At 42.6% G+C, this 22842-nt stretch overlaps 1 protein-coding gene and 1 long non-coding RNA gene across 3 annotated transcripts; one reads left to right on the top strand and one right to left on the bottom strand.

Annotated features, from left to right (window-relative positions):
• Window positions 1–102: 102 nt before the first annotated feature.
• On the bottom strand, window positions 103–15291 carry ZNF286A (zinc finger protein 286A). Of its 2 annotated transcripts, XM_010816055.3 has the most exons (6): window positions 15256–15291; window positions 14766–14976; window positions 13537–13625; window positions 9849–9963; window positions 8726–8818; window positions 103–4456 (listed from the first exon to the last, which is right to left on the bottom strand). In XM_010816055.3, exons 2-6 carry the CDS (start codon window positions 14800–14802, stop codon window positions 3225–3227), a joined length of 1566 nt encoding a protein of 521 aa, XP_010814357.1. In that variant the 5' UTR covers window positions 14803–14976; window positions 15256–15291; the 3' UTR covers window positions 103–3224.
• A 90-nt stretch (window positions 15292–15381) lies between these two features.
• On the top strand, window positions 15382–22558 carry LOC104975042 (uncharacterized). Its single transcript, XR_813268.4, has 3 exons — window positions 15382–15756; window positions 16898–17132; window positions 22257–22558. It is a non-coding gene; the product is annotated as an uncharacterized lncRNA (long non-coding RNA).
• The last annotated feature ends 284 nt before the right edge of the window (window positions 22559–22842 follow it).

Here is a 22842-nt window from a genome sequence, read left to right as displayed (position 1 = left end):
TGAATGATGTGGAGATATTTTATAGTTGGTCTTTCTTTACCTCTCAAAACATGCTTAAGTGAGAATTTAAAAGCATTTTACAAAAGTTTCTGACAACAAATATACAAACAATATCTTTATTGACAGTGGGCCAATAAGAACAATCAAATTTAGTTTACAGATTATCAAAAACATTTGAAAAGCAGGACACTAAAATCTCCAAGATTCCCATGGGAGTACAAACACGCAGTCAGATTAAACTCTTAAGCATAAAAACAAATACTGATATGAAAAGGGCCAGAGCTCTTAGTAAAACTATCTTAAGAGTAAGTCCCTTGACGCTAAACTGCAGTTACAAGACATACGGTACAGCTCCTGGTTATGTGATACTTAGATGAAAAAAGACAGATTCCACGAGGTCTCCAGGAGGCTGTGTGGGATGGAGCAAGAGCAGACAGTTGTGAAGCCCTTATCTACCATGTGCTGGGAGCAGGGTGGTCACCTCCAGATCAATAAACAAAGGGAAAACACACTAATTCTGATTGATGCTCAGCCACTTGTTAATAGAATGTTTGTGTCCCCACCCCCACCCCCCAATTCACGATGAAACCTAATCCCCAAAGTGCTGGTATTTGGAAGTGGGACCTTTGGGAGGTGATGAGGTCATGAGGGCAGTCCTCACAAACAGAACTCATGAAACATAGACTCACAAACATGTCCTCATAAAGGACGCCCCAGAGAGCTCCCCAGCCCTTCCACCATGGAAGGACACAGCAAACAGACGGCCATCTGTGGACCAGGAAGGGGCTTCATCAGACATCCTACCAGGGTCTTGATCCTGGACTTTCCAGTCTCCAGAACTGTGAGACAGTTGTTTATAAACAAATCACTTAGTGACATTTCACTACAGCAGACTAAACTGACTCACCACTTCATTAAAATATGTTGTCAATCCTTCCTTGAATAGCACAGGTTTGAACTTCACAGGTCCACTTACATGCATGTTTTTAATAAATACAACCTGTCCTCTATTTTGTTTTGCATCAGCAGATTCAACCAACCGTGGACACAAATTTCCATCCATGGTTGGTTGAACCTGAGAAGGCAAAGCCTCAGAAACGGAGGGCCAACTGTACTACATTATTTTCTGTAAGGAACTTGAGCATTCGTGGATGTTAGCTTATGTGGGGGCTCCTGAAAACTCATGAGAGAAAAGAGTAATTGTGTGCCAGATTCTCTACCTGCAGTCTTATCCTCACAACAGCCTTGAGAGAGGGATGACCTGTTCCCATTCTACAGATAAGACTGGGGCTCAGAAAGAAGTACCTTTTTAAAGTCACATGATTAATTGCCAAGTGGAGGTGACAGAATTCAAGCCCACTAATCTTGTGTTAGCCAAGTATTGGCCACCAGATCATGAACGAACTTCTCAAACACCTGGGATGTTGAGAAACAGCAAGTGTTTTAGGCTTTCTGGGACATGAAATCTCTGCCTTAACTACTTAACTCCACTATTTTAGTACAAAAATAGCTACACATGACATGTAAATAATGAGTGAGGCCCAGTTCCAATTAAACACTATTTACAGAACAAGGTGGTGGGTCCAGGCCAGTTTGTCAATTCCTGCTTCAGGTTGTTAATCCAGGTATCAAGTGATGAGGGCTGAGCTCCTTTATTTTGTCCTATGTCAGCCATTCTCCTAGTTTCATCTCTCAAGAGTTCCAGCTCTTTAAATGATTTAAAAAAAAAAAAGCCTGTCCTTAGTCCTTTACACTCTATTTCCTATTGTTTTGGTTTCCATTATTGCTGGCTTTAGACCTGACCTTGATCTCTATTACCCCCACTTTAAACTCTTCCTCTCCTTTTCCTCAATGATAGAACTAAGGTATACGGAGGCAATGATGAGAACTCTAAGGAGTAATGGGGATAACGTGGAGGGGAAAAGCGTGGGCTGGCTGTTGAGTGTTCATCAAGGACAGGATTTAGGAGAAGAGAGAGGAAATCTGCAAATGTTTCCTCTTTCTTTTCTATAATCATCTTTTCAGTCTCTGTAACAATTTTAAAAAGTCTATAACAAGACATTTGTGTGGTGTCCTGCTAAATATTTATTTGAACTCTTGCTTTTGTGTTTCCTCCCACTACAAGGTCTTTGGTCACCCATGTAACTTATGTCAAGATCAGCGTGGCTCTTTGCCTTTTCTACCTTCTCCAGGGCTCCGGGATATGACAAAGACCAATACACAGAACGACGATAAAAAAATGTGCATAACATGAGGTCTGAGGATATATTTCTTGTGCCTTGGAGCTGCTTGCTCCAGGTCTTCTTCTTGCCTGGGGCTCTAAATGGAACAGCACACTGAATCAGTCAACTTTCTAGACTCTCCATATCCCAGGGGCTTTTTCTCAAAGTGACAAAACTTACTTTACACACAGCAGAATGAGGTAAAGGAGTGAAATCTCCCTAATTCTGTAGTACAGAAAACCAAGGATTCATTCAATGTCAAAGATAAGGAAAGAGGGACCTGAAAAAAAACTACAGTTAACGTTCCAACTCTTTCTCTATCTCAAGGTCACTTCCAAGAAGTGTGAAGTGAGGATGTACCCAGCAGAGGGGTAATAACCATCTAAGTGTCCGCCTAATCCATGTGGGCATAACTCAGACCCCATTTGTTCATCAATTGAGACAGCAGCCTTTGGGGCTGGGAGGGAAGCCAGAGTGTATTTCAACTCTAATCTTTAAATTTTTATAGTTAATGTAAAAGAAACGACATTTTCCAGATAGCTGGGTGTCCACTTTGGATTTGAAAATAAACAGCTCTGTGTCTTCCTGATAATTGAGGATATGAACCCTCAGCCTCACCTACAAGATAAGGATGTTCTTACACAGTGAGATGGAGTAACAGGCTTTGGCATGACAAAGAGGGGGAACTGGACTTCACAATGACTGTATTGCTATCCACTGCCAAGGACTTTCTAAATTTCTACAAAAGAGCATTATGGGTAGTGGGATGGTGGTTTAGGGATCAACTTTTGAGATTTCTGGCTGGAAGCATTCAGAATGATCAAATCAATGGATAGAAGAAACATTCTGTTTATGGCTCAAAACTACTGTGTTATGTGAGTAGAATTAGATGCACACAGAACTGTTTCTCAGGCAGCATTTTTTGGGTCTTCCTCCTAAACCACTCAGGTATTTAACACAGCAATAACACCAACTTACATTCCTTTGCACTCAAGTAATTTTTCAGGGCTGCTCTTCCATGTGAATCCTTTGATGTCTGATGAGGGATGAACTGCACTTAAAGCTCTTCCCACACTCGTTACACCTGTAGGGTTTCTCCCCAGTATGAGTTCTCTGGTGTTGAATAAGGGCTGACGAATGAATGAAGGCTTTGCTACACTCGTTACATTTGTATGGTTTCTTGCCAATATGAATTCTTTGATGTTTAGCGAAATTGGAGCTCCGGCTGAAGGTTTTCCCACACTCGTGACACTCGTAGGGTTTCTCTCCTGTGTGAATCCTTTGATGCTGGACAAGATGTGTGCTCTGACTGAAGGTCTTTCCACATTCGCTGCACTCATAGGGTTTTTCTCCAGTGTGAACCCTCTGATGTTTGGTAAGCGACGAGCAGTGGCTAAAGGCTTTCCCACACTCCTGGCATTTGTAAGGTTTCTCTCCAGTGTGAGTTCTTTGATGTTTAATGAGTGCTGAGGAATGAATGAAGGCTTTATCACACTCGTTACATTCATAGGGCTTCACCCCCGTGTGGATCAGCTGGTGCTGCACAAGGTGGGTGCTTCGATTAAAGCCTTTCCCACACTCGCCACACTCATACGGTCTCTCTCCAATGTGAATCCTCTGATGAATGGCAAGGGATGCACTCTCGGTGAAGGCTTTTTTGCACTCACTGCACTCAAAGAGAATTCTTGTGTGAGTTCTCTGATGTTTGGTTAAATTAGCCCTGTGGCTGAAAGATTTCCCACAGTCTGCACAGCTGTAGGGCTTCTCCCCTGTATGGACCCTCTGGTGTCGAATAAGCACTGAGTGGTAAGTAAAGAGTTCACCACAGTCATTGCATTTATGAGGTTTCTTTTCTTTATAGGTCCTCTGCTTTTTCATTAAGGTAGATTTCTGTTTCAGTCTTTTTTCGAGGGTGTGGAAAGCATAGGGTCCTTTGGGAACTCTGTCTTGAGTGAGAAGGACTGACTTCTGGCCTAGGGTTTTCCAGTAAACGTCGTGCTCAGGGGCTCTCTCTTCTGGGAGTGAATTCATGTGGGTGAACATTCCTCTCCAGTGTCTCTCCTGACTTCCCTGCTGATTCTCCAACCAGTCTTCACAGTCAAGAGTTGTTTCTGTGCTGGAGTCACAGACACTGTCCCTTGTCAGCCTGTCTATGACTGCAACCTGGCATGATTCTTCTTTGGAAAAATCTTGCACTGAAGTTGAATGCTTGCTTCTGGGACTAGTCTCCGAGTCTGAAAGAAATTGGAAATGTAAATTTCCTTCGTCTTCTGAGTTTTGACAAAATGGCAGTTCTGTAATGGGTCAGAGTTAATGAAGGTGAAAGGCACAGCTTCAATGAGGAAGTGGATTTGACTCTTGGAAGATGATTTGCAAAGAGAAGCAAATGGAGGGGAATGAAAGTACAGAGTTATGCAGATAAATCAGTACACAATCTGACCCAGGAGGCAGAATAGGGCAAAAGATGACCAGAAAGACAAGAGGAGGGATGGAGAGGAAGTGCTATATTGCTGGATGAGCAGGAAATGAGTATCCCAGATCAGGACAGGGGAGGAACAGCCTCTAACAGAACATCAAGTGCTATCTATCAGAAACAGCCAGGCAGTCACCACCTTGGTGCAGGCACAGTGATGACTTCTAAGTTTCCAGTCACCCAGCCTTACTCAATCCTACTATGCACTCCATTTTCAGTTTAAAATCTCCCCTAAGAATGCATTTATAATGTCTCTATTCAAAAATCTATGACCTCCCTAAGATATAATGGCAAATATATTAAATTATACCTGCACAAGGCTAAACATTACAACACTAATTGAGGTAGCAAAACTGGTAACATCTCAAATATTCTACTATAGAGAACTGATTAAATCATGGTGTATACACACAATGGAGTATGTGCAACTTAAAAAAATAGATTGATCACTACATAATTGCTAGGAGGTGATCTACAGGATACATTAAATAGACTTAAAAAACCCCAGCTCAGGATGGGGAACACATGTACACTCATGGTGGATTCAAGTCAATGTATGGCAAAACCAATACAATATTGTAAAGTGAAATAAATAAATAAAAACAAAACAAAACAAAAACCCCCCCAGCAAACTAGAAAGGAGTGTGTTTGGTTTGCTACTTTGAGAGATATAGATATTATCAACATACTTGGTTACATTTTCCAAAATCAAGGACAGATACATGAAATACTAGTAAATAAGATTACCTACAGAGAGAGCAACAGAATACAAGAGAACAGGGACAGTAGCCAACCTCTCTGAATATATCTACTATACATCTATTAGAATTTTTATGTTAAATATGAAATTATAAAGCCAAAATAATTTATAAAGAGTATAGTTCCAAAGAATAAATAAATAGTTCAGTGAAATCCATTTGACCAGATAAATTCTTGGTTGCCTAAAAAAAGGTCTGGTAGAAAAAAAAAAGTCTGGTAGCTTGATAGGTGGACTTCCCAGGTGGCTCAGTGGTGAAGAATCTGTCTGAAATGAAGGAGACACGGGTTCAATCCCTGGGTTGGGAAGATCTTCTGGAGGAGTAAATGGCAACCCACTCAAGTATTCTTACCTGGGAAAGCCCATGGACAGAGAAGCCTGGTGGGTTAATGGGGTCGCAAAAGAGATATGATTTAGCCACTAAACAATAACAAACAACAAAAAATGAAACAGAAGAGCAATTTCAGAAACAAAATCAAGTATATAAAGGAATTAAGGACAATACAAAGGTGGAATTTCAGTCAGTGAACTAAAATAATTGGTTTTTAAAGCAAATGGTCCTGTGACTTATTAAACATTCAGAAGACAAGTAAGATCTGTCTCATTCCACACAGCCAGATGAACTTTGTTCATTTATTTACTCATCTATCTGTTCATTCAACGATTATCTATTGGATATGCTAGGCTCTGGGGAAAAACAAACAGTACCTATGTACACAAGGGGAGAAAAAAATTTAGTCTGACGTCCATGAATACATATAAAAAATGCACCTTAGTAAGAAATAAAAGGCAAGTGATGCTGTGAAAGATTATAAGGGGAATCCAGGGGGATGGGGGGTGGGGTCCTCCCTGAGAAGGTAAATCACTGAGCTGAAATCCAAGTGGGGCTGGGGTCCAGGTGAGTGTTGCAGGTAACAGGTACAGATGCAGAGGTGAGCCTTCCAGGTAGAGGAAATGATATGTACAGAAGCCCCAAGGTGAGAGGCAGCACTTAGGAAGAGCACAGCAGTTGACAGCATGGACTCTGAAATAAGAATGCATGAATTTAAAACCAGCTCTGCCACTTCCAGCCATGTGACCTGGCCCAAGTTATTTAACTTTTCTACTTTAGCTTCCTTATCTGTAAGCTGGGGCAAAACCAGTATCTGCTTCATGAAGAATAAAAACAACACCTACCTCAAGGAGCATTAAATGAGGATATTTATAAAACACTGAGGACCCTGATACAGCATAGGTGCTACATAAGTTGTTTGTAAAATATGAATTGATATAAGGCTAGTATGGGCAGTGATTTCAAAGTGTGGTCTGTGGATCTCTGGGAGTCTCTAGGTTCAAAACTTTTCAAAATAATACTTGGATCTTATTGGCCTTTTTCATTGTCTTGACATTTGCATTTATGTTGCAAAAGTAATGGTGGTGAAACTGCCCACAACTTAGGCACAAATCAGGACAAAACACCAGATGTACTAGTAGCTGTTACATTTTCCCCTACTGTGTACTCTCAGTTAAGCAGGGGGGGAGCCAGTTTCACCTAAAAATGTCTATGGAAACAACAGGAAACATTATTAATTTAATAAATTAATTTTAATCTATTAAACTTTGACTACACGCCTTTTTAACATTCTAGATGATGAAATAGGAAATATTCATAATGCAAGTCCACTTATATCAAAATATGGTGCTTGTCTTGAGGAAAACCATCCATTGTGGAATCAGTCATTTTTTCCTTTTTAAATAGACTAGCACTTTTACTTGAAAGAATGACTGGCAAACTATGTTATCTATGTTGGGTATCTGGCAGATATTCTCTCAGAACTGAAAAAAAGATGAGCCTACCATTTCAAAGAAAACAACTGACAGTATTTGAAAAAATGTGAGCTTTTAGGCAGAAATTAGAATTTTGGAAAACTTTTAACTCCCACTGAGAGCTTGATAGTTTCCTAATACTTAAAGGCTTTTCTGATAAGGTCAGTGGTGATACTGAAAATTGTGCTTTTAAAATATTGCATAATGTGTCAGTATTTGGAAGATCTGCCTAACTCAGTAAACAAAATTTTCCAAAAGATCAATAGATTTTAAGAGTATGAAAAGTTCATGGATATGGTTTCAGATGCACCTTGCACCTAACCTTTAGGAAACTACTGCTTGCCCAATTTTGGTGTATAATCAAGAGAAAAGCCAAAATTTTCTCAAAAGGCTATAAAATACTCCTATGTCTTCTAACTAAATATTGGCGTGAGGCAATATTCTTCGTACAGGCCAACCAAAACAATGCATCACATCAAGCTGCATTCAGAAGCAGATGTAATTACAAAGCTGTCCTCTATTAGCCATATACAAAAAGACCTGCAAAAATGTAAAACAATGCCATTCTTTTCAATAATTTTTGTTGTAGAGAAATAATTTTTATTTAAATTGTGTTATTTGTGTTAACATGCAATGGGTTTATAATTGTTATTTCTAAATTAATCATGATAGTTTAAAATCTTTCTCACTTTTAATTTCTAATATGGTAACTACTGGTAGATATAACCCACATAAACAAAAGCTTGCTAGGATTCTCAACAATTTGGGGAGTTAAATAGGTTCAATGACGCTAAAACCATTAAGAGTTGCTAAGATAAGGTACAAAATCAGAGGGAAAGTAGATATGAAGCAGGACTGGATATTATGAGTAAGGTACAGATTTTACGAGCGTCTATAGGCCTCTAGGATTTTGGCTGTCATCCAAAGAGCAACGGGAAGCCATGGACAAGTCCTAAGCAAAAGGGTGACCGCCATCAGACTTGCATTTTGAAAACATCACTCACTGTCACATGAAGAATGGAGTTTACAGGGGTAAGGAGTTTACAGGAGTCAGGGAGATGGCCTCAGATGAAAGGGAGACGAGGGATGTTAATGATGAGGAAATACTTAGAAGTGATCAGATAAACACAAGGACGAACTGGATAAAGGCGAAAGGGTTATGTAAAGATTGTTCAGATTTCTGACGTACAATTTGATAAGCAGCGAGTGTTATTAATATAATTATTGGAAGAGGATCCTGTTAGGGGGATGGAGAATTTGGGCACATACCAGGCATTCAGTTTTCGACATGTTGTACTGTAGCATCTCTGACATAAACAAGTAGAGACAGCATGCAGGATCTTAGTACTTTGACTAGTGATTAGACCCATGGCTTCTGCATTGTAAGCAAGGAGTCTTAACTACTGGACCACTTAACAAACCACCATGGGATTGTTCTTTCTGGAGACCCCCATCTATCTGACTCACCTGAGCAGCTGCTTTTGGGGGCTTTTCTCTCAAGCAGCAGTGGTTCTTTTCCATTCTCCAAACTGTGGTTCTCAGGTTTGGAAACCGGAAGCCCTGCTCATTAGAAAAAAAAAGGAACTTAGCTCTTGGTGATGGGTATAAAGCTGTGTCCCAGAGCACAGTCCCAACCCTTGGATCCACAAAGACAAGACACCATAGGAAGTTCTGGAATGAGGGAGGTGGAAGCCTATAAACGAAGCTTAAAACATGTGCAGCAGGAGTCTGGGCACAGTAAGGAGTCACATGCATTTGAAAAGACAAACATTTAGCCTGTAAAAAATGGAAAAAAAAAAAAAGAATTTCTCACTTGTTTATTACAGGAGTCCCCAGGGAGACACTGCTCATCAGTCCTCAGCTTAGGCAAAGAGCTGGGTGAAGTGGGACCCCTGCAGCAGCACCATGAGCCTGGGGGTCTATGACTAGTTGTTTCTGATGTTTTCCTTTCTTTTTGCTTCAGTTACTAGAACCCACTTTCTTATTGAATTTATTACATGAGATTTGGGAGGAACTAAGATACTTCCTTCCACTCCTCATATGAATAATACATGTACATGTATGTGTGTGCATGCACACACTTGCACACAAACACACCACACAGAGGTGGACACAGGATCCAAACTGGCCAGAGTGTTCTCTATTTCCCTGGCTTGAGTACTGTCTCATGATGGATACATGAGCCTATCTGATGAAACTCCCAGGACAGAAGCCCTCTTTCTTTCCTCAGCTCTATCACTGGAAGAACAACGTAACACTAGAGAGGCCAAAGGCCATCTCTGCCCACAGGGAGATTCAGGCAAACCTATGGCACGTCATTAAAATATAAGCAGGAATTATCCTGACACCGTATCTGATTCCCTTTCAAGCTAGTCTGAATTCAGTTTCTGTCACCTGAATCCAAAGACTCCTAATAAAAGAAAACAAGCCCAGACATTTCACCAAGACCCTAGAGCATAAACAGATTCTCTCTGGGCCCAAAGGGACCAACACTTTACATATTTCTGGCTTTGTTAAGCTACTTCACTGCCAATAAAACAGTGAGGTCCCCATAAGCAGGTCAGGAGTCACAATGAGAGTCTGTCCTTACAGAGTGAGACCAGGTTCCTGTAGTTCTCCAGCATCACGTCCCTCTGGGTGGGATCCAGCCTCCCCCACTCCTCTGGGGTAAAGTCCATGGCCACATCCTTGAAGGTCACTGATGCCTAAGACACAAAACATACTTCTGTTCACCATCCGTCTCTCCGCAGTCTCCCTATCACCTCTCAGTTTCTGCTGGTCCTGGAGTTAAGTGCGTAGATGTATTTAACAGGGGGAATGACTGCAGTAAGAGACAAGCATTCTCACGTGTTCTGGACTTTCCATGTAAAGTCGCTGGGCAACAATTATGTGCCAGGCACACTGTCCAAGATCCAACATGAGAATCAAAGGAAGACCATGGTTTCTGCACTGAGAGACTATCATTTTTTCTGGGGAATAAAGAGTTAAAACAGGAACCAATGAATCAATAAAACAGTTTGGCAAAGTAAATGAAATACAGGCAGAGACAAAAAGCACATCTGTATAATTCTCCTTGTGAGTCCCCAATAAAAAATTTGAAAGATAATTTACACAGAACTTGTGACTGGACAAGCTCAGTGAAGCACGGAATCAATTCAAAGCAAGAAGCATTAAACTGGAAAATGACATCAACAGATTAAGAAAGGGTACAGATATAAAATGTAAATGTTCATATGTAAACACCTTAGGACTGAGTTTATCTAACACACAAAATACAAAAACTCATTGGAAAAAGACACATACCAGTACCGAACGTTTCTCTTTAAGTGATAGAGAATGGGAATAATATTCTAGGTTGTTGAAATAAATATACCAAATGCTATAACTTGATAGAAAACAACTTCTATTTAAATATCCATAAAGCATTTGCAAAAGTAACAAAGTAAATGTTAATAAATTTCAAAACAGAAATGAAAAAGCAATAACTGATGGTAATTTAAAAAATTAATTACAAAAATATTAAAATTTCAAAACAATAATGAAATAAAAGGCAAAAATCAATGTCATAAGGCTAAAAGTGTCCGAAGAAACACTTCCATTTCATTTAAAAAATTAGTGTAATTAAGTGAACACAGCATACAAGTCAATTAGAGACAGAATGAGGGGAAACAGAAGGAATTACAGGATAGAAGCAGAAATTAAGGGGAAGAAAATCAAGGAAAATAAGGGACTGGGAAACATGAATAAGAGCAGTATGTTATAGTACTGTAACAACATCAACTTCCTGATTCTGGAAAAAGAAAGTAATAAATGAAGTGAAATGTTAAATCCTGGAGAATCTGAATGGAGTACATACATGAGAAATCTTTCTACCACTTGCTACATAAGTCTCCAATTATTTCAAATAAAGTTTACCAAAATGGAACTAATCTTAGAGACTTAAAAAAATATAGGAATCATCCTTAGAAAATGTAAAAATCATTAATAAGCTACTAAGTAAACAAGATACTATGAGAAAAAATGACTTTGATCCTCCAATCTGCCTATCTATAGCTAAACTGACAGTGGAAATTAACTTCTAAACCATTAAAAAAAAAAAATCAGAAAAACAAACAAACAAAAAATCAGAAAAACAAAATGCAAACTACTGCACAAAAGGCAGAAAAAATATAGGAGGAGAAAGCACAGTAAACAGAATTACAAAAATCACACAGCAACAAAAATGTGAAACACACAAGTAATTATATTAATATGAATAAATTCATTTCCCTTATAAAAAGGTTTCTTAAAACAGACACATCCTCTTTTCAGAAAAAGAGATCCAGACAAAACCCCCAAAGTTGGGGACTGGGTGGGTGGGTGGAGAAACGGAAGGAAACATAGTATACTACATGTCTGAATACAGTAGTTCAAGTTCAAGGGAAACATATGGAAAAATACATACCAAACTGTTATCCTCAGTAGGGAGAGGTAGCAAACAACTTGGTGAGGTTAGTACGCATAACATACTTTTATAGTTATACATGTCTGTGCCTTTCACCTGGTTACTGTGAGCAAAATTTTAAAACATTAAAAAAAGATTCACAGCCCAGGCAAATTCTAATAAGACAGACAGTTGCAATATTAGCATCAAACAAAATCTAATGCAATACAAAAAGGACACACAGAGAATTTTCAAAATTTCCATAAAAGGTTTAATCCATCCTGAAGCTGTAACAACTCTCGAAACTAGTCTCTTGTTGAAATGTATTAAGCATTCACCCTTCTTCTGGTGCTTATACCCTGACTGTCCTCTGGCTGCCATACCGGCCACGTTTAGTCCACGCAGTTCAGGCAGTACTAGCTCACCTCTAACCCACAGGTGGGATACAGGTTTACATGTGTGTGCTCAGGTCTACACTCTGATCATCACACTCAGATTTGGTCAATAATGGTCCAAGGAAGGGTATAATACCCATTAGAGTTAACTTTCAGTACTTCTGGAATCTGGAACTACCAGAAGGGAAGATGTTCTTTTCCTCTGATTTTCAACATGGGAAGATGTAAGCCTAAATTTGTTAGGGGCCAGCCTGCACTATAAGAAAAGACTGAGCGCAAAACACACAGAGAGAAAAGAAAAGGTGACTGAAATGGAGAAAACAGGTTCTAATGCTACTGTCGGAACTTAATTTTAGCCAGACCTGGCTTTTCCCTTATAATTGTCAATAAACTTGCTTAGGCCAGTTAGAATTTTCATTAGCTGCAACTTAAAAAGCTTCTTGAGTGATAACATCTTCAATATTCATATAAGACATTCAAGAAACCAACGGAAGCCACCAAGTCCACAAGGATCCTGAGAAATCACTTTGCTAAACGGTAGGAATGTGCCAGGCCCACTTTTCACACTCTGGATTAAAGCAGCCAAGAGAGAGGCTAGTGGAGGAATCTTTGGGTTGTGGTATGACACATATCAGGGAGAACTCTTTTCTCCTACCCAAGTTTAATAAAAATTAAAAATTTTTGGACATGCAAAGAAAGCTGAAAGACTATACCAATCACCCATATATTACAACTATCACTTATATCCAACAATTCTAATATATATATATTTGGCCACACCACAGGGCATAAAGGATCTTAGTTCATTGGCCAGGGATTGAACTTGAGCCTCCTGCAGTGGAAGTAGAGTCTCAACCACTGGACTGTCATTGAAGTCCCAAATTAACAATTCTTAATATCAGCCCTTGAGGAAGGGAGAGATTGGAAAGTGAGCTGCAACTTGATAACACTTCACCTCTAAAATACCTGAGCATTCATCATCTTGGAGGGCTGATTAGAATCCTTCTACAGGCTTCCTCTTCCGGTATTTCTTTGAACTATCTGAGTAATTATGTTCATAATTCACTCCAGCACTTAAGGTGCTCTCTTAAATTCCTACTTAACAGTCACGTGTATGCTGTTTCCCCCTATTGAAACATACATTTTAAGAAGAGTACACCACACTATCTTTTAAAATCATTTCCAAATACCAGGTACAGAAATTAGCTGCTACGTTAAAGAAGGGCAAAGCTCCTTCCATGCCTGCTCAGTGATAAAACTAGATGCACAAGATACTGTGAAGAAGTAGAAAATATTTCCCACCGAATCCACTAGTCACTCAAGTCATCTCTTAGAATCAGAACTCAGCTCTCCAGATGGGCTCTAGCGGGGCACAGAAACTCCACTTCAAACAGAAGAGAGCATGTCCACGATTTGAGAGATAAGGTGAATTTCAATAATCAGCAGAGACTTCCACTCACCTGCGATCTGGCTGTGAGGCGCAAAGCTGCCACTTCTCCCTCTTCTGTGCAGTTTTCTTGAGAAAAGGGAGAATCCTGGGGAGGCAGCGCTAAACACAAGAAAGCAGTCATGATAGGACCCAAATATATCTCGTGACGCAGATCTGCAAGTTTAAAACTCCTGCCACTGTACTACTGGTGCTCCTTACAGACACTGCTACTGAAGGCATCCCAATCTGGAAATATCTCAGGAACGCTGCTCTTCGGGGCTTCAATTCATTCATCTGCTGTTACCCTAACAGATCCTGGAAGAGGGCGCCCTCTGAGCCTGGAAATTAAAGTCCCCGCTGCACCGTCCCCCCACCACCAGGCTTAATCAACATCAAATTAACATGGGAAAAACAGGCTCAACAGCTCTGAAAGAAATCACCCTGCAACCTTAGTCCAAAGACAGACTGCTGGATCCCACCTCCAAATAATTATTATTACTTGAGACTGGGGTAGAACCTAGAAATCCAACAAGCAGGGGTGGGGGAGGAGCGTGGATTTGATGTAGGTCACAGAGCAAACTTCAAGAAAGCCTTGATCTAGGAGAACTGGAAACCAGTCACTGACTCCTATGCCTCGTGTCTCCTCTGTAAGACAAAGGATCTGCTCTACCGAAATCAAAGAGTTTTTGTGCAAAGTGGAAAAACAGGTGTGGAAAATGCATGCGTGCTCAGTCGTGTCCACTCTCTGCGACTCCATGGACTGTACCCGCCAGGCTCCTCTGTCTATGGGATTTCCCAGACAAGAATACTGAAGTGGGTTGCCATTTCCTTCCCCAAGACTCAGGGCTCGAGCCTTTCTTTCCTGTGTCTCCTGCATTAGCAGGCGGGTTCTTTACCAATGAGCCAACTGGGAAGATGTGGAAGATACTTTTGCCAACCAAAAAGCTAAACCGTCGGACCCACTGATGAGGCTAGGATGGTATAGTCACCCAGGAGAAGAAGGTGTGAGACAAAGTGAGAGGCTATGCCCAAGCCTCAGCAGCAATTAATAACATTTCGCTCACATTTTGAGGGAGGCTTTGGAGGGTCTGCTGTGCACCCAGCTGGAGTGGGAAGAGGGGGGATCCCACAGCAAGCTCTCCACTCTCACTCGAAGAGCCCGTCCGTCCCCAAACAAAGGAGTCAGACAACACTGACTCCCGTTCATCAGGAAGGATTCGGCCTGGCCCCCAGCCCAAGTTCAACACCAGCCCCTCTCACCTCTCTTCCCGGGCGTTTCGGCCACATCAGTCTCCATGGTCACCGCCTCCTCCAGGCCGCGAAGGTTCTGCTCTCCCCCCAGCGCAGCCCTCTCGGGGCGGAGGGGCGGGAAGCCCCGAGGCCTCGTGGTCCTCCTTCCCGCCGCCCCTCGGGGGGCTCCTCCAAAAGGCTTCGCTCCGTCCCGAGCCGGCTCGGCCCTCGAAGCTGGCACCTGGAAAGCCGGGACAAGCATCCCTGAAGCTGGGCGCTAGCGCCTGGCGCTGCCGCTGGGGGACCGCGCGGCCGGAGCACCAGCGCCCGGGCCGCCGCCGAGGGGCCGCCGCGCAGATCAAGCCCCCCACCCGCCCGCCCGTCCCGCGCCCCCGGGCCTCGTTCCTGCCCTCGACGTCCCTTCCTCCAGCGCGCACTCCAGCCCGGATTGGTGCAGAGAGCTGATCTAGGGGTACCGCCGAGGCCGAGTGAGAGAACCGACACCTGAGCGACAACTCACCTCCCACCACTGCCTCACAAAGGCTACGAACTTCTCGGGCCAGCGGGGCCGCGCATGCGCAAGAGCAGGGGGTTAGGCTGGCGGGCCTCGTTCGGCCCCGGAACTACGATTCCCAGAAGGCCCCGGGCGCGGCCAGACTCCCGCTCCTTAGCAGGTGGGATCGCGCCTGGCGCGGTTGGGGGAATCCTAGGAGCCGAAGGCTGCCTCCCTCTCGCGAGAGTAGCGGGCGCTTAGCTCGTGCGGGATCCCGCGGACACACAAGAGAGCAAACGGCAGAACCGAGATATTGCAAGTCCCGCACTCTGTCTGCACGTGGCGCTGCTGAGGCGTCCCACCTAAGACACTCCAGTGTAAGATGTTCAGAGTACTTGGCTTTCCCCACATTCGTCTCCTTTCTCCCGAACTCATCCTTTGCCGTCAGTGTGAAAGGTGTATTTGCAGACCGATGTGCATGCGTTCGTAGACTACTTGTAATACTGAAAATTCACACATGTGAAATGGGTGAGTTGAAAAGATTCAACCAGTTTCAACTGGCTCAACAGATTTGAGCAACAGGTTCTCTGCAAGCATAAAAATTAAATTTATCAAAGGAGGTGTTCCCTCAAGGGAGCACAGTTAGTCTCTGTTAATGGGCTTCCCTGATAGCTCAGTTGGTAGAGTCTGCCTGCCATGCGGGAGACCTGGATTCCATCCCTGGTTTGGGATGATCTCCTGGAGAAGGGAAAGGCTACCCACTCTAGTGTTCTGGCCTAGGTTGGATGCAACTGAGCAACTTTCACTTTCTGTTATTGGACAAACCTACCCACTTCAAACTAATTTTTGTCTACCCTGTCCCTCTTCTCAGTGAATAATATCACTGCTCACAAATAATATGCAAAAGCCAGAACCTGAATATCCTCAACTCTTACTGTTTATTCATCACCAAGTCCTATTCACTGTATTCTTTAAATCATTCTCCAGTTTGTTCATGTTTCTCTTTTCCCTTCAGTATTACCTTAGTGTAATAGTGGAGTGGGTATTCATTCCCTTCTCCAGGGGATCTTCCTGAGCCAGGGATCGAAGCTGGGTCTCCTGCATTGCAGGCAATTATTTAATGTCTAAGCCACCAGGGAAGCCCCATTACCTTAGTTCTAGACACCGACGTTTCTCTGGTGTTAAGGTACCAGCCTCCTAGCTGATTTCTGTAAGTCAAGTTTTGCTTTCCCACCAGTCTGTTAGCCACACGTTCTGGCCAGTGATCATTCTAAAGTTAAGAATAAAATGTTACCTTCCTGCTTAAAACCCTTCATTGGTTTTCAAAAACTTTTGGGGAAAAGATTTTTAGTTCCTACCATCAGGCACCCCCTGGGATTTCCCTGACAGTCCAGTGGTTAAGACTCCTCACTTCCATTGCAGTGAGCGCAGATTTAGTCCCTGGTAGGGTGAGTAAGATCCTGCAATCCACAAGAAACGGCAAAAAGAAGAAGAAGGTACTCCTTATCCAGTTCCCATTTTCCAAAGTGGTTCCCATGATCTGAGCCTCGTGGTATTCACACCTATGTGTTATCTGCTCCACTACCTTGAGTGTGAGTAGGACTTGTGACTTACTTTTAACCTATAAAATGCAACAAAGGTGACACGATTCTAATGCTTGTTTTACTAGGAGAGTCCTCCTTGCTGGCATTGGTGAAACAAGTGTGATGGGAAATCTGCAAGACAAGAAACTGTCAGCCCAGAAAGACAGATGAAGACTAACCCCTGCCAACAACCCCCAGATGCTTGGAAGTGGATCAACCCTAGTAGAGTCTTCACATGAGAAACCAGTCTTGGCTGACACCTTGACAGCCTCACTGCAAGGACCCAGCTAAGCTGTGCCTGGACCTTCACCCACAGATACTGTGAGATAACAAATGTGTGCCATTTTCAGCCACTAAGTATGTAGTAATATTGTTAGATAGAAAGCGGTAACTAACAGCATCCTAATGTAAATGGCTACGTCCTTGTCCCAAACCCAACCTGGGTGCCTCTGGAAGTATGGAGGTTGTTGAATTAAGAAATGAATGAAAAATGGATTGGAGACCCTCTGGGAGACAGATGGCTACAGTCTGCCCTAGGGTGTGTGTGCGCGCGTGTCTAGATGGGGATGGAATGGTAGCAGTGATGAAAAGCTCCAGATGCCACGAGGGGACTCAGGGATGTGCTCTGGCAGTGGGGGTGCTTTCTGATGTCTTGTGTGCTCCTTTCTACTCTCTCTGACATCACTCTAGGGAAATCTTTGTCCACTCACCATAGCACAGGGTAACCTTACAGCTGGGCTGAGAGAGGAGTGGATACTAACAGATACAAGCAGCTCCACCTCCAAGGGTTTTATTCACCTTTGTCCCACCCTGATCCACATGAACACCCAAATACGTACACGCATGCAGGAACATACATGCAGTCAGCCAGATGATTACTGCAAAACAGGTGAAAATAGATTTATTATTATATAAGATCACCTGGTAGGAAGAGGGTGATAAACGGGGAATGATCTTGACCATATTTTAACACCATGGATTCTCTTTGAAAATAACTCAAATTCCTCTGACTTCCCTGATGGCTCAGCTAGTAAAGAACCCACCTACTAGCACAGGAGATGCAAGACACACAAATTCGATTCCTGAGTGGAGAAGATCCCTTGGACAAGGAACTGGCAACCCATTCCGGTATTCTTGCTTGGGAAATCCCATTGACAGAGGAGCCTGACAGGCTACAGTCCATGGGGTGGCTGAGAGTTGGATACAACTAGCAACTAAACGGAGAAGGCAATGGCAACCCACTCCAGGACTTTACTTTCACTTTTCACTTTCATTCATTGCAAAAGGAAATGGCAACCCACTCCAGTGTTTGTTTTTTTTTTTTTAATTTTATTTTATTTTTAAACTTTACATAATTGTATTAGTTTTGCCAAATATCAAAATGAATCCGCCACAGGTATACATGTGTTCCCCATCCTGAACCCTCCTCCCTCCTCCCTCCCCATACCATCCCTCTGGGTCATCCCAGTGCACTAGCCCCAAGCATCCAGTATTGTGCATCGAACCTGGACTGGCAACTCATTTCTTACATAATATTTTACATGTTTCAATGTCATTCTCCCAAATCTTCCCTCTCCCTCTCCCACAGAGTCCATAAGACTGTTCTGTACATCAGTGTCTCTTTTGCTGTCTCGTACACAGGGTTATTGTTACCATCTTTCTAAATTCCATATATATGCGTTAGTATACTGTATTTATGTTTTTCCTTCTGGCTTACTTCACTCTGTATAATAGGCTCCAGTTTCATCCACCTCATTAGAACTGATTCAAATGTATTCTTTTTAATGGCTGAGTAATACTCCATTGTGTATATGTACCACAGCTTTCTTATCCATTCATCTGCTGATGGACATCTAGGTTGCTTCCATGTCCTGGCTATTATAAACAGTGCTGCGATGAACATTGGGGTACACGTGTCTCTTTCCCTTCTGGTTTCCTCAGTGTGTATGCCCAGCAGTGGGATTGCTGGATCATAAGGCAGTTCTATTTCCAGTTTTTTAAGGAATCTCCACACTGTTCTCCATAGTGGCTGTACTAGTTTGCATTCCCACCAACAGTGTAAGAGGGTTCCCTTTTCTCCACACCCTCTCCAGCATTTATTATTTGTAGACTTTTGGATCGCAGCCATTCTGACTGGTGTGAAATGGTACCTCATAGTGGTTTTGATTTGCATTTCTCTGATAATGAGTGATGTTGAGCATCTTTTCATGTGTTTGTTAGCCATCTGTATGTCTTCTTTGGAGAAATGTCTATTTAATTCTTTGGCCCGTTTTTTGATTGGGTCGTTTATTTTTCTGGAGTTGAGCTGTAGGAGTTGCAGTGTTCTTGCCTGGAGGGTTCCAGGGACGGCGAAGCCTGGTGGGCTGCCGTTTATGGGGTTGCACAGAGTCGGACACGACTGAAGTGACTTAGCAGCAGCAGCAGCAGCACCAGCAACTAAACAACAGCTCTTGGGTCAACCAATGGTCACATCCTCTTGTTGACTTCCTCCAACAATAAATAACAAAGAAGAACTTCTGACAACCTCCAGAGACTAAACATGGATCACTTACAAGACAAAAAAAAAGAATGATTTGTTTTGTTCAATGAGTGCTAAAACCCCAGTGTCAAAAGCAGTGCCTGGGACTTCTCTGATGGTCCAGTGGTTAAGACTCCATCTGCTGATGTAGGGGACAGTGGTTTGATCCCTGGTCTGGGAAGATTCCACATGCCTTCGGGACAGGTGCTACAGCTACCGAAGCCTGTGCTCTGGAGCCCATGCTGCACAATAGAAGCCACTCCAATGAGGTGCCCACACACCGCAACTACAGAGTGGCTTCCTCTCATCACAACTAGAGAAAAGCCTGTGGGCAACAATGAAGACCCAGCACAGCCAAAATTAAATTAAAAAAAATTAAACCCAATTCCTGGCATTTTGTGGTCCCTCAATGAATAATTGAGTAAAATCTGACTTGTCAGTAGCACTGACAACAAAAAGAAAAGGATCTTTTTAAATTGTAAAAGATAAAGCTTTCAATCTAGGGTTTTACATGTTACTTTCACGTAAGTGAGGGTGCTATTTAAATCTTCTGTTTTAGGGCATCGTCACCCTGTTTATAGTGGGTCTTGGTGTAGTTTTGTGGGCCATGGTTTCAATGGCAATTTAATCTTCAGAGCCTTTGTGGTAGTATTTTGGTCAGCTTGGTTGATCTGGTGCTGCTGGAGCTCTACTGATCCCTGCCGATGCTGCCTGAGTGGGTGGAAAGGGAATGCAACTGGATGGGTAGGGGATCGTCTGCCCATGAGGAAGAAGAACTTACTGGGGAGAGTGCTTTGTGTGGTGGCCCCTCCCTGCCAGTACCAGTAGCACCCAACCATCTGGTGTCTCTAGGGGTGTTTGTGTGTGTGTGTGTTCGGGGCAGGGGCAGTGGGGACTCCCAGGACCGTCTGGGACAGAGTGTACTTCCTGGACCTCTGTTAGTGCCACCTGGAGCCTGGTTTCTCTCTGTGGGTTAGTGGAGTCTCAGGTTTGTGGGGGACAAAGAAGGTTCTCAAGTAGGATCCCCCTTGTCAGTGCCACTTCACCCTGACTTCAGCTCTAGGTGGGGGAGAGGAGACTCAAGTCCAAGGGGTAAAGCAGCTTTCTGTCTGGGTGATGTGGCAGTCGCTGGCTGAAGTGCCGTAATGAGGCCTCAGCGTGGTCCGCTGTGAGTTCCCACCGGAGGTCTGAGCCGAGTGTAGGGCGTGTGTGTGCCGGGAGTCACCTTGCTTGTTATTTCTGCCTGAGGCAGGTGGGGAGTCGCTGGATAAGAATGGATTTTCTTGTTCCCGAATTTAAAGCTCAGAATCTTGCAAAGCTGTGAGAAGCATTCTGTGTGTGAGTGACCCTGGCCAAGAGGTCACTCCTTCCAGCTGACGTTAGGAACAAAAGCCTTTGCCTAATGTGAGCTGTTCATGAGTGAATGAACAAACACAGTTTAGTTATTTACTTTGCATTCACGAGACTTAGGTTCTCAGCCAAGAGTGGTTTTGCCCCCAGAGGGGACAATTTCCAGTGTCTGGAGACATTTTCGCTGTCACCACTTGGGGAGAGAGTGTCACTGGTTTCCAGAAGGTGCTGGTTTCCATGGGTGCTGCTGAGCCTCCCATAGTGTGCACAAAACAGCCCCCCACCCCCCCACAATGGCAACAGTGCAAGGCTGAGAAACCTCAGGTTGGTGACATGCCATGGCAGCACATGACCACCAGGTGGGAGTCATGCCTGCTGCTAAGATGTTAGATCACAGGTGCTCGCCAGCCCCAGGTGCATTCTCCTGTGGCTCAGTTGTGTCTGACTCTTTGCAACCCCACGGACTGTATAGCCCACCAGGCTTCTCTGTCCACGGAGTTCTCCAGGCAAGAATACTGGAGTGTGTTGCCATGCCCGCCTCCAGGGGATCTTAAAGTACAATATAAGGGTTCCTCTGTTCGCCTGCAAGTCTTACACTTAAAGAAATGAGTTTGGGACTTCCCTGGTGTCCAGTGGTTAAGAATCCAGCTGCCAGCGTGGGGGGGACACAGGTTCTATCCCTGGTCTGGGAAGATCTCAGCCGCAGGGTAACTAACCCATGCTCTGCAACAAGAGAAGTCACTGCACTGAGAAGCCCGCACACCACAATTAGAGACTAGCCCTTGCTCACCACAACTAGAGAAAGCCTGTGCACAGCAACAAAGATAAAAATAAAATAGCACAGCCAAAAATAAAAAAGAATTGAGTTTGAATCTGTGTATCTATTCAAAATCTTTCCTCATGTACGTGTGTATGTGTATGTATACATGTGTATGTACACACACATGTCACCAGTATTATACTGTTTCTTTGTTTTACAACTCACTTTTTTTCCTCAACATTATACTCTGGATAACTTTACAAGTCCTCTTGAGCTACCTTGTGCTTTAAATGGATGCATAGTGTCTGATGTACTATAATTTATTTATATATATTATATGTACAATATTGTATGTATATATAATATATTAACTGTGATATATAACTGTATGATTAATATATTAATTATGATATACAAATATATGATGGATATGTTAATTATGATATATAAATATATGATTCCTATATTATGATATATACATATATGATTAATACAATATATATAAATTATATTATAAATACTATACTTTATTTATATATATTCTTATTGATGGGCACTTGAGTTCTTACCAGTTTTTTTTTTCCTTTTTTCCAAATGCAAGCAATCCTGTGATCATCCTGCTATTGCTACAGGATAGGTTTCCAGAAATGTGATGAGTCAGAGTACATGAAAGGTGGAATCTTGATGACTCAGAAGCACTGATTTGTGCTCCAAAGTGCAGGAGAGGATCCATTTCCCCATATTCTCACCTATATTGGTATCCATTAGTATCTAATATGTATATTTAATACTGTCTTTTTTTTTTTTTACTTTTTAGCTGTGCTGTGTGACATGTGGCCTCTTAGTTCCATGACCTGGAATGGAACCCGAGCCTGCTGCATTGGAAGTGCAGAATCTTAACCACTGGACTGCCACGGAAGTCCTCAATATTTTATTATCTTTAATTCATATTTTATTGTATTATTCTTAATGAAGTTGGATGTTTTTTTCATATCTTAAAATATTTTCTAATGTTTATCAGTACATTTCCCAATTTTATATTCAATTTAGAAAAATCAATTTAAAGTAGCTCTTTATATGTTTTGCTTATTATTGCTTTGTCTGAATTTTGATTTTGAGTAAGGGGTGATCAGTTCAGTTCAGTCGCTCAGTCATGTCCAACTCTTTGAGACCCCATGAACTGCAGCATGCCAGCCCTCCCTGTCCATCACCAACTCCCAGAGTTTACCCAAACTCATGTCCATTGAGTCGATGATGCCATCCAACCGTCTCATCCTCTGTCATCCCCTTCTCCTCCTTCCCTCAATCTTTCACAACATCAGGATTTTTTCAGATGAGTCAGCTCTTCACATCAGGTGGCCAGAGTACTGGAGTTTCAGCTTCAACATCAGTCCTTCCAATGA

The sequence above is a fragment of the Bos taurus genome, chromosome 19 (genome assembly GCF_002263795.3).
Source record: "Bos taurus isolate L1 Dominette 01449 registration number 42190680 breed Hereford chromosome 19, ARS-UCD2.0, whole genome shotgun sequence".
In the NCBI taxonomy this organism is placed as follows: domain Eukaryota; kingdom Metazoa; phylum Chordata; class Mammalia; order Artiodactyla; family Bovidae; genus Bos; species Bos taurus.
Note: the sequence above shows the minus strand (reverse complement) of the source record. Positions and strands in the feature narration are given on the sequence as shown.